Below are 10943 nucleotides of genomic sequence, written 5' to 3' on the forward strand. Positions count from 1 at the left end.
CTCAACACCGTAAGTATGAGAAACGTCCTCATTGTGTTGCTTCGCCATCTTTCTGTGGCTTCAGAGCTCGGCCGGTGTTTGCGGTTGTCTGGAAAAACTGTCAACCAATATCCTTTCGAAAAATTGGAAGCTTGTCATGTTTGTTCAATAGTGGGCTTGTGGAGGCTTCCGGCTGAAAACTTGGATTCACATGGAGAGCTTCTAATTGTTACAGTGCTCATAGGTAGTCGGTAGGTCTTCGTGGATTTACCAGGAGCTGCTCATTAGCCGAGTTTGGGTTCTTCCATCAATTTGAATTGTAATTTTAATTGACTTTGTTGTTCCAGTCATTGTCTGGAATTGCCTATATGGATGGATGTACCTTCTGCCATCTAGTGGAAGAGCATGTAATTGTCACAATAGCTGGCATAGATGGACAAATAAATTATCTGTACTTTGGAGTAAATAATTTTCAGACCAACTAAGTAAAACTGGATAACATGAGACCTCCCAGGACACATTTATGAGGCGCACAGGTTGATAATCACTGCATTGCGAAAAATCACATTTTAACGAGATGATCTGGTTCGGTTCGTGCTGTTGGACTGTTATTTATTTAAAATTCACGATTGGTCTCAACCGATTATGCTCTGCTTTTCTCGAACGTTTTCGCTAATGCGTCTTCTCACTCGAACTTCAGAACATTGGAAAAACTACAACCACGTCGCAGTCGAATTACGTCATTTTGGTCATCTGACTTCAACTGTTTCCTTCTTTAAAAAAAAAAAAAAAAAAATCCATCTCCTGAATGCGTCCTTGACAACTTCATACTTTGCTTTGTGTATGTGTATGTGTTGTTTTTTATTTAGTTATTTTTAGTTGTATTTTATTTTTTTAGACTTTGGCGAATGTTTACCTTGGGTAACTGAACTCTTGAAATGCTGATTTCACGTATTTTTAATCGGGGGTGACGACTCCGAGCGAAAGTTGCCATCGACAGAGATGAAGAAGACGACATTGCTTGCCTTTGCGTTCATCGTGTGTGTCACAAACGCCTCTTCCGATTCTTTTGTCATCAACGTCGATGTTGGAAAACCGGTTGGGCCTTTGAAACACTTCTGGAGAAGCACTGGTTTCTGGTAAGTCAATAATCTTCCCGGAAAACGCGATTCAGTCGACTGTTAGTACTGTATTGACCAATTTGCACCGACGTCACGTGATCACGTGCACATTTTTAGTGTTAACCCAGGCAAACTATTTGCTACATTTGGTAGCGCTTACACCATTTTCATAGTTTACAGTATAACCATTGTTGCATTAAAAAAAAAAAGTCTTCTCATTGTCATGATAGGTGTGTGTAATAAATGTATTGATCACTGTGTGTCGTGTCCAGTCCTCCTCTCCCTCACACTCAATCGCATCGCTTTGACCTGAGCATTGACCAGCAGCAGAATCTTGCTTACGTGGGCTCGGTCCCACATGGAGGGATCCAGCAGGTCCGAATCCATTGGATGATGGAGCTGGTCACTGCACAGTCAGTGAAACTGCAGCAGCGCAGACAAGTTTGCAATTCCAATATGTGGTAGTTATTAATATCACAATTTTGTTTAGCAGTCAGCTGCTTTTCTTGTTTCAGAGATGTTGGAGGACAACCCCAGTACAATTTTACAAAATTGGACCAGCTAATCGATCTGTTGTGGATTAATGGACTTCGGCCAGGTGCGACATCTTTTTTTTATTTTTTTATTTTGCATCTGTGGTTCGCCTCTCGTTTTTTCTTCCGCATTTCTCATCCGTTTCAACATTATTTTTGGGCAGAATTCCAAATGAGAATAATTCCCATTGTAGTTAATCGAGAGATTTTACAATTATTGTTTTGATTGTATTATTGATGTTGGTTTATGTCATGTTTTTGAGCCCTTGAAAATGACGTATCAAAATGTTGGTATTTGTCACATACCAATCATCTTACGACATGGTAGTTCTATTTCGTCCCTCCCGACCGCCAGGTGGCGGTGCTCCAACCAGCACGTAATTTCCCTAACTTTCGTTTTATCCATTCTTATTAGAAATAAAAGCTGAAAAAAAGGCGAGATGTTTCAGCCTAATTGATTGACAATTCCTTTGACTTCCCAAATCAAAATGGCGGCCGTCCATTGAAAAGCACTGGACTTTGAATCGTTGTGATTTGATTAGTGGGGATTAATTTTGATTCCAAAATATGATGACTACTCTAACAATCTCTTTGTATGCTAATCACAGGCAAAGGCAGTTGGTCTTTGCGCTTCGCCACTGAAGTTGTTCCACTCCCATATGCTAGCATAACCAACTGCTAGCGCATTAGCATTTCATCTGTTCACATTAAAATACTAGCTGAAAAAGGGCAAGACCAATATCTCGTATGCGTCTAAACATTAAAAGACAATGTTCATAAAAGTGGATAAACTTGGACACACTTTTTTTTTAGTTGTAAAATGTTTTCCTTGCACGTTTTGCTATTTCTTAGGTTTTGAACTGATGGGCAGCGTTTCCAACTACTTCACGGACTTTGAAGACAAAGCGCAAGTGTTCAAGTGGAGAGATTTGGTTTATCTCATCGCCAAGAGGTACATTGGTGAGCGAGCGCCCGCAGCGGATGACGCAACTCGAGGCAGACTCGCTTTTAAGATGTTCAACTGTCGACTTTGTCTTGCAGAAAAATATGGCCTCGCAAGTGTTTCTCAGTGGAACTTTGAAACGTGGAACGAGCCCAACAACCGTGACTTTGATAATGTCAGCATGTCAATTCAAGGTGCAATCATTTTTACGTTGCTGTCAATGTCTACCGTAGCTGCTGAATTGTGAAACGGGCTTTATTATTTAACGAAAGTAACCAAAATAAGAATAGTTCCCACAATGTTGTATTGTACAACCACCATATGATATATTGAGGGAAATTTCAATAGAATCTCCTCTGCAATGGGTGATGACGTTTCCTTTCAGGGTTTCTGAATTATTACGATGCGTGTTCGGAGGGTCTGCGCGCTGCCAGCAGCTCGCTCCGGTTTGGGGGTCCGGGAGACTCGTGCCGTTCGCCACCACGCTCGCCTTACTGCTGGGCCGTGCTTCAACACTGCTACAACGGCACCAACTACTTCACCGGTGAGACGGGCGTCCGGATCGACTACATCGCCGTGCACAAGAAGGTGTCAGCGAGCAAACGTGAACATTTTCAACAAGGCTGGACTGGCAGAATATTTAACCTATCTCCATTTAGGTCTGTTTTTTTTTTTAGGTCTGTAATTTTTGCATTCTTCTGTCTTTGTAGGGAGGTGGTTATTCTCTGCCAATCCTCCAGCAGGAGATGCAGACCATGGGAGAGATCCAGGAGCGTTTCCCTCGATTCCGCAGTCGGCCCGTGTACAATGATGAGGCTGATCCGCTGGTGGGCTGGTCCCGGCCTCAGGAGTGGAGGGCGGATGTGACCTATGCCGCCATGGTCGTCAAGGTGGGCGGGGGAAGCAGGGGAGGACGAGAGCAGGGGTCTGCAAAATGGAGCCACATGTGGCTTTTTTAGTCCCTCTACTGTAGCTCCCTTTATAAAAATATCCATCCATCCATTTTCTTAACCGCTTGCTCCTCACAAAGGGTCGCAGGGGGTGCTGGAGCCTATCCCAGCTGGCTTTGGGCAGGGTACACCCTGGACTGGTTGCCAGCCAATCGCAGGGCACACAGAGACGAACAACCATCCGCACTCACAAACACACCGAGGGACAATTGGGAGCGCCCAATCAACCTGCCATGCATGTCTTTGGAATGTGGGAGGAGACCGAAGGAGTACCCGGAGAAGACCCACGCGGGCACGGGGAGAACATTGCAAACTCCACCCAGGAAGGTCGGAGCCTGCACTCGAACCGGAGACCTCAGAACTGGGAGGCGGACGTGCTAACCATTCTAACACCGTGCCGGCCCTATAAAAATTAATATTTTGTTAGATATTTATGTTTTAGGCAAAATATTAGTCGAATTGACGATTAAATAAAAAAATGAATAAATATTCAAAAAACGTCGGTCCAAATTTTTATGTCGCCTGATAGAGACAAAAGGTAGATGATTTTTTTTTTTTTAAATACCATAGAATGTCCGAAGAGGAAGATGAAAAGCAGAAAATTACCATTAAATGTCTATGAAATTGCTATAAATGTCAGAGAATTGAATATTAAAGGCAGAAAAGAAAACATTTAAAAATTACCATAAAATATCCAAACGCAAAAGAAGAAATCACAAAAATAACCATAAAAATGTCAACAAAATTGCCAAAAATGTCAGAAAATTGATCGCAAAAAAATATAATATATAGCCATAAAATATACAAAAAAATGAAAAGACAGAAAATTACCATATGTCAATAAAATTGCCAAAAATGTCAGAAAATTGATCGCAAAAAAAGTAAGAAAAAATAAATATATATATATATATATATAGCCATAAAATATACAAAAAATGAAGAGGCAGAAAAATACCATATGTCAATAAAATTGCCAAAAAAGTCAGAAAATTGATCGCAAAAAAAGTAGAATGAACCTCATTGATTTATTTGGCCGAAAACGTCTCTTTTGACCCTAAAGGTTGTTGACACCTGAACCAGATGAATAATGACCAAACGTCGCTGCACAATTTGAAGGAGTTCGGTGTGAAAAAACACGAGTCCTGATGGCGAATGACTTTTATTATCACATTATTCCGTTCTTCACATTCTCGTGATGGCTAATTGTCTCTGGCAGGTGATCGTCCAGCATCAGGAAGTGCTGTCGGCAAACGCCAGCATCAACTACGCCCTGCTGAGCAACGACAACGCCTTCCTCAGCTACCATCCTCACCCCTTCACCCAGCGCACGCTGACCGCTCGCTTCCAGGTCAACAACACGCGACCTCCTCACGTGCAGCTCGTCCGGAAGCCCGTCCTCGCCGTCATGGGCCTCCTGGCTCGGCTAGGTGGGCTTACTTGCGCCGTGCTCCCTCACTTATTCGCTCCAACGACCATTACGTTTTCATACCGCTCGTCGAAGGTTTGTCTCGAACGCTCGCAAACCAGAAGCACGTCCGCGGAAAACGCTAACACGTTTAGCGGTAATGCTTTTCCTTTAAGCGTAAATAACGTTGCGCGTACATTTAACTTGAACTTATGACTGGATGGGCTTGACTTCACTTCTATTGACAACTTGTTCCAGTTGCGTGCAGCATAACAGTTAAAAGCCGCTTCGCCATGTTTGCTTTAAAACCGGGGCTCCACTAAAGTGACCCAATATACACGGGAAAAAAAATGTTAACGTTCTTTTTGTACCGTATATTGAGTCTCAAATTTCAACACAAATACATTTTCGATTTCACCAGTCTGTGTGAAGTCAAACTATACATTCCATAATGTTTTTTTTTATGGGTCATGTGTGTACGGAAGATGAGCGTTACATAATCTTCCTTATTCCTCAATGGGCGTGTTGTCATTACGCCTACACAGGTGAGACGCAGGTTTTGGCGCAAGTTTTGAACGCCACTGGAAGCCGCGTTGCCCTCAATCGAAGCGTTGGCGTTCTGGCAAGCATCCACCAGCCCGACTTCCCCGGCGGGCCAGACAGCTGGCAGGCCGCCTTGCTGGTCTGCAGCAGCGACGACAACCGCACGTCCGCCGACGTCAATGTCGTCACCGTGTCGCTGAAAGGCCTGGAGACGCGCACAGGTGATTGTTTCATCAGCAATGATTGTGATGATTTCATATCGACACGTGTTCATTTGCTGCTCAGGTCTCGTGTATGTCACGTATCTGATGGACAATAACGTGAGTAACCCGTATCAACAATGGCAGGACATGGGAAGCCCCGTCTACCCCACGGCGGAGCAGTTCATAAAGATGAGGAACGTGCAGGTTCGAACTTGGCTTCACTTGATTTGGATCGCGCGTGTTCGTGAGCTCGCGATAGAAATGTTGTGATATTCTGTGTATTACAAAATCGATATCATTGAAGATGACAACTTCATTACACGTGTGCCGTTAGGCCAGTGCTTCTCAAATAGTGGGGAGCGGGCGGGGGCGGGCCCCACCAGGCGGGCTGCGTTTGACCTCGGGGAACATGCTTTTTGATTTTATTTTATTTTTTTACTGTCCTAGAATAAAGTGCAATTGCACCTCCACTACATTAGGGGGCAGTGGCGCTCTCATTATTGTGAGTGTGCAGGGAGCATTCGCTCGGTGGTGGAGGGGTTTTGTTTGCACTGAGCATGTGTGCACACAGCAAAAAATAAAAATAAAATCAGCACAAATTTTATTTATTTATTTTTGCTTTGCAGGTTAAAGTTGTTTGTTTGTTTTTTTTAAATATTGTGATCCTGAGTTAATGTTGGTGATCAGTTTGAATGCATTATTATTTATTGATTTTATGTAATTTTATTTTTATGTATCAAATGGTTTGACATGGTCGGTCAAAAAATGTTTATCGTTTAATTAATAGATTCCATTTTATTTTTTAATTTCAGATGCGCTTTAAATCTTTTCTATTACAGTTAATAAAGCTATTCTTTGTAAGTTGGTCCATATTTCTTTCTTTTTTTATTCTCTTATACGTTAATACGGATGCAGTGTTATGCTGAGGTGTGCTTAGAACAATTTTATAGACAAATGATACTATTTATAGTCACGCAGGGAGGGAGGTGGGCGAAATGTTTTCTTCTTAATGGGGGAGGGGGCACGGCAGAAAATAATTGAGAAGAACTGCGTTAGGCTAACCTCAAATACTTCCTGTATCATACGTTGTCATTTGTTGTAATATCAACCTCCCGAATTGTACTTTGTCAGGACCCCGTCGTCGACGGGCCGCAGCCGGTGCCGGCGGGCGACAGTCTGACTTTGAAGGCGAGCCTGCGTGTTCCGTCCGTGCTGCTGATACACGTATGTGCCCGGCCCAAATCTGCTCCCAACCAGGTCAGTACTTTCCGAGCGATGAGGGGGATCAATAAAGAGATAACGCAGCTGTTGTCCTATCATGTCTAAGATGGGGATACACATAAATAAATAAATAAATAAATACATGAAAAGATGCGTATTAAATCAACTGAAGAAGTTAAGGCGCCAATTCTTTGGATTGACACGTCGGTTCTGTTTTTGCCGTTCAAGGTCAACGGTTTGCGCTTCATCCGGATCACCAAAGGTCAAGTTCTCGTTATCTGGTCGGACAGCTGCGTTGATTCCAAGTAGGCGCAAAAAACAACAACTTGTTTTTGGGTTGTGTGCGCACGCCATAAAGCGTTCGTTCGTTATTTGCAGATGCATTCGTACCTTTGAAGTGGAGTTCTCTGCGAGTCGGAAGGACTTCGGCAGGATCAATCGCCACAACACCATTTTTACGTCTTTTGTTTATTCGCCTGGTAAGATGCTTTTGTTTTTTGTTTTTTTCTGCTAATTGTTTCACATACCAATGTGTTACTAGGAGCTGTTATACTCAAGAAATCTTAGGATATTCGGCTTACAGGGGAAATTTCAGAAAAAATATTTGGTGAAATGTCCCTTAACATTTTTTTTTACCTCAACCATCCAAAATGCTTTAGAATGTCTAAATCAGCCTAAAATGAAACTTCTGGAAGGACTTTCCTAAAACCTCAACTGGATTGAACATTCACCATTTTACAAGTCGGGTCCATGAAGAAGAGTTTTCAAGTGTCAGTATATGTTTACTATAAGTAAACATCTTACTGCAACGGTATATTGACCTCTCAATTGTCTTTACAAAATGAACCTTTTATGATGCTGACTTGCTTGTTGTTGTTGTTCAGCGGACCAGCAGGTGAGCGGCTGGTACAGAGTTCGAGCTGTGGACTACTGGAGCAGGCCCGGGATGTACTCGCTGCCCGAGAAGTATTCAGACGTGCCTCGTCATGAGTAGAAGACCTTATGTAACTAATCTGCTCTTTATTGAAGGCATCCACGCAGTTACTTATGGGACATTGTATTGTTTTAAATGTCAAATGAGACGGCCATCTTTTGTGGTTTGTTGTCATTGGAATTGTTAAGATCAGATCCTAACTCGTCTTTGGGCGGTGGAGAATGCTGCGTTCGAGGATGGTCGGAAGTCGGACTTTTCCGAGTTCAAACCAGGAAGTGTGCACGGGAACGCCCCCTTGAACACGGAAATTTCCACTTGTGAAGTCGGAAGGAAAAAAAAAGGACCCAGACTTCACCGGCGGACGACAATGTGACGTCACTCGGAATGGCAAAATACAATTTACTCAAATATAAATCTCGATAGCTTTCTTCATTCATAAATATTCGACATAACTCCACGCAACATACGTGACAGTATTGCCGCTGTCTCCCTGCATTAAATTATACGGTATGGAGTGCTTATGAAATAAGATTAAAACTATAAAGGTAAGTTTTCTAGAGATCAAAATGAGTTTTGAGGACCAAAATAAACAATTCATCACTATCCGCCATTTTGGTTGTTTACGTTCGCCTCGAACGCTTTCAGGTCGGAACTGGGAAAAAAACAACTCGGAAATATGCGACTTCCGATCATCCTCGAATGCTGCATAAGCAGGACAATGACTTTCCTTTTCAGCCGCCAACTGGCACGTTTATTGAACATCAACTTTTTTTATTTCTTTTTTTTTTTTTTTATCAACTTCAATTTACACGCTCCGCTTTGCATGCACGCTAGCGCATAGTGACATCATCACTCATTCTAACTCTGCATTCAGTACCGTAACACAAAGAATAAGGGCGCCCCCTTAAGTCAATATTTAACAGTAATATTTTATTTTTCAATAGTCATTTTAAAAACACAAACTTTGCGTTGTTTTTATTTTTTTTTAATAAAATGTACTCCTGAATGGTGAAACGGTTCATATACTGTAAAGAGGGAGTTGTCATCTTTTTGTTTTTAACAACTGAAACAACGATGACAATTTTAGATTATTCTTGTGTCTTGGATCAGCTTTAATGAAGTGCTGACTTCAGTCCCGGGACGATGACGAATCAGATTTTCTTCAGCTGCTGGTTGTGACACGTTTAGCAAGCTCCTGATGATGAGAAGGGAAAAAAAAACAAAAGCATTTTCGTCCAAACATCCACCTAACCTAAGTCCAAACTTGTCTACTAGCGCAGGAGTGAACTCGTACCGGACTGCAGCACGGGCTGGAACTGCCCCACCATGCAGATGTCCTCCTGTTTTTGCCGCACGATTCTCTGGATAGGCGGGGGGAGGCCGCGGGGGTTGCGGGAGAAGACCAGCGCGTAGCCGTCCTCGCAGCTTCCGTCCTCCTTCAGGCTGCGGCAGGCGTACGTGATGGCGTAGTTGTCGTAGTCGGTGTCGATGACCCAGTAGTTGTCACCTCCGCTGGACAGGTAGCTGGCCAGCCCCTGGTAGTTCATGAACATCTTGCCTGGACTTCCGGGGTCAGGCACCGAGTACTGAGCGGCCATGTCGGCGCACACCACCCAGAACCTGAACGTGGTCAGATAGGGAAGCTTGGAAAAGGTTCACAACGGCAAAGCAACGACTTCAAGGTGCTTCTGCCCAGCGCTCACCCGAACAGGGTGACTCTGCCCCTGGAGGAGGCCACCATCGCGCCGTCGTCGCCGACCGTGTACTCGGCCGAGATGTTGTCCTGAAGGAACAAACCCTCGGGGTCCTTCTTCTGCAGGGCGTACCACTTGCCTGCATACTGGCGGCAAAAAAAAAAAAAAAAAAATTACAATCCTTCAAAACACAAATGTTTATTTTCTGTACTTAAAACAGATTGTTCACCATAATGCAGTATTTGTCATTTTTACACCTTACTTTGTCAACTCTCAAAATCAGCTCGTTTTTTTGTCAAAATGAGTGCGTTAATTTAAAGTCTCTTTTAGTTTGACATCGGATGGTTACGTTAAAGATAGCACAGGGTTGTATTTGAGCAATAAACATAAAGTAAAGCATTTCATAAATGTTTGTGTATGACATTCAGAATATTTGTTCATGTCAAACTATTGTAGGTCATTATTAAATTAGGTCCATTTTAAATTATGTTATAAAATTAACTGATTAGAAAAAGAGGATGAACGTGTGCAGTGGATAAAATATTTTTGAAGACGTCCTCATAACATTAAAAAAATTAACACAACAGGTTGCTTTTTAAATTTGGCAGAAATTTTTTTTGATAAAAAATAAGCCTTTTTAATTAAGAAATTAATCATGATGAAGCAAAATTCTAAGATGTTATTAATCTGATTAAAATGTTTAATCGTTTGACAGCTCTAATAATAATAATGCACAGGTTTGTGGAGACTGGAGTCAAGTTGTATTTTACGATTTTAAAAATACTTAATGTTAAAGATTAGATAGAAAAGATCCACTGAGCTGTCAACAATGTCTTACAAATGCAATTATGCCATCTCGTGGCAGAAAAATGACCAACACAAATCGTCACTTTTTTTTTTTTTTAAGTACAGTACATCTTTTTAAACTAAATTTTATGAAATTACTGTATCAATGATTAAAGGATGCAGTTAAATTTCTATTAGTTCAACATCTTTTACAATTAAAATTTTAATCACCTGACACCCCTATTTTTATTTTCTTAACTTACTCTTGCGGGGTCAAAGTCCTGTTTGACCGTGAAGCTGTCCACCACGCAGCTGGCCAGGCTGCGCTCCACGCTGGCCAGCAGCAACATGACCACGGCAAACATCTTCACGTCCATTCTGAGGCAAAGACGCGTTCGATTAACATCAGCTCGCTCCGCGTCGGCGCGTCAAATGAACTTTCTCCGGGCTGCGCCGTCTTACCTCGTCCAAGTAGCGGCAAAGCCAAAGCGGGAACGTCCAACTTCAAGGAGGTGTCAGCGACAAGTCGGCAATGGCAGCTTTTTTATACGTGAAGCTCGTTTATTTTTAGGACTTGAGCCTAAATGGGGAACGCAAATCTACCCGTAAGCCATTTAACCAAATCCCCTGT

The 10943-nt window shown here is 42.4% G+C and overlaps 2 protein-coding genes across 4 annotated transcripts; one reads left to right on the forward strand and one right to left on the reverse strand.

Annotated features, from left to right (window-relative positions):
- Window positions 1-781: 781 nt before the first annotated feature.
- Window positions 782-10745, forward strand: idua (alpha-L-iduronidase). 3 transcript variants are annotated; one of them, XM_077521969.1, is made up of 14 exons: window positions 782-1118; window positions 1373-1513; window positions 1616-1698; window positions 2486-2593; window positions 2675-2770; window positions 2962-3164; window positions 3287-3466; window positions 4743-4953; window positions 5477-5695; window positions 5760-5881; window positions 6809-6934; window positions 7127-7203; window positions 7277-7377; window positions 7783-10745. In XM_077521969.1, exons 1-14 carry the CDS (start codon window positions 982-984, stop codon window positions 7890-7892), a joined length of 1914 nt encoding a protein of 637 aa, XP_077378095.1. In that variant the 5' UTR covers window positions 782-981; the 3' UTR covers window positions 7893-10745. The 3 variants fall into 3 exon arrangements, with proteins under 3 accessions (XP_077378095.1, XP_077378097.1, XP_077378096.1); XM_077521971.1 differs by lacking the exon at window positions 782-1118 and having other exon boundaries at window positions 1126-1541; XM_077521970.1 differs by lacking the exon at window positions 782-1118 and having other exon boundaries at window positions 1499-1513; window positions 1591-1698.
- Window positions 8742-10943, reverse strand: LOC144019135 (purpurin-like). Its single transcript, XM_077521972.1, has 5 exons — window positions 10775-10943; window positions 10576-10690; window positions 9536-9672; window positions 9127-9452; window positions 8742-9027 (listed from the first exon to the last, which is right to left on the reverse strand). The coding sequence occupies exons 2-5, from the start codon at window positions 10687-10689 to the stop codon at window positions 9017-9019; spliced, it is 588 nt and encodes a 195-aa protein (XP_077378098.1). The 5' UTR covers window position 10690; window positions 10775-10943; the 3' UTR covers window positions 8742-9016.

The sequence above is a fragment of the Festucalex cinctus genome, chromosome 5, assembly GCF_051991245.1.
Source record: "Festucalex cinctus isolate MCC-2025b chromosome 5, RoL_Fcin_1.0, whole genome shotgun sequence".
Taxonomy (NCBI): domain Eukaryota; kingdom Metazoa; phylum Chordata; class Actinopteri; order Syngnathiformes; family Syngnathidae; genus Festucalex; species Festucalex cinctus.

Bases quoted from the DNA above. Each gene is read 5' to 3' on its own strand.
- LOC144019135 (XM_077521972.1), bottom strand. From the start codon at position 10,689: ATGGACGTGAAGATGTTTGCCGTGGTCATGTTGCTGCTGGCCAGCGTG. The intron at 9,673-10,575 runs GTAAGTTAAGAA...TTTTGCCGCCAG, and splicing joins AGGACTTTGACCCCGCAAGA to TATGCAGGCAAGTGGTACGC. The intron at 9,453-9,535 runs GTGAGCGCTGGG...GACCACGTTCAG, and splicing joins GGCAGAGTCACCCTGTTCGG to GTTCTGGGTGGTGTGCGCCG.
- idua (XM_077521969.1), top strand. From the start codon at position 982: ATGAAGAAGACGACATTGCTTGCCTTTGCGTTCATCGTGTGTGTCACA. The intron at 5,696-5,759 runs GTGATTGTTTCA...TTTGCTGCTCAG, and splicing joins AGGCCTGGAGACGCGCACAG to GTCTCGTGTATGTCACGTAT. The intron at 7,378-7,782 runs GTAAGATGCTTT...GTTGTTGTTCAG, and splicing joins GTCTTTTGTTTATTCGCCTG to CGGACCAGCAGGTGAGCGGC.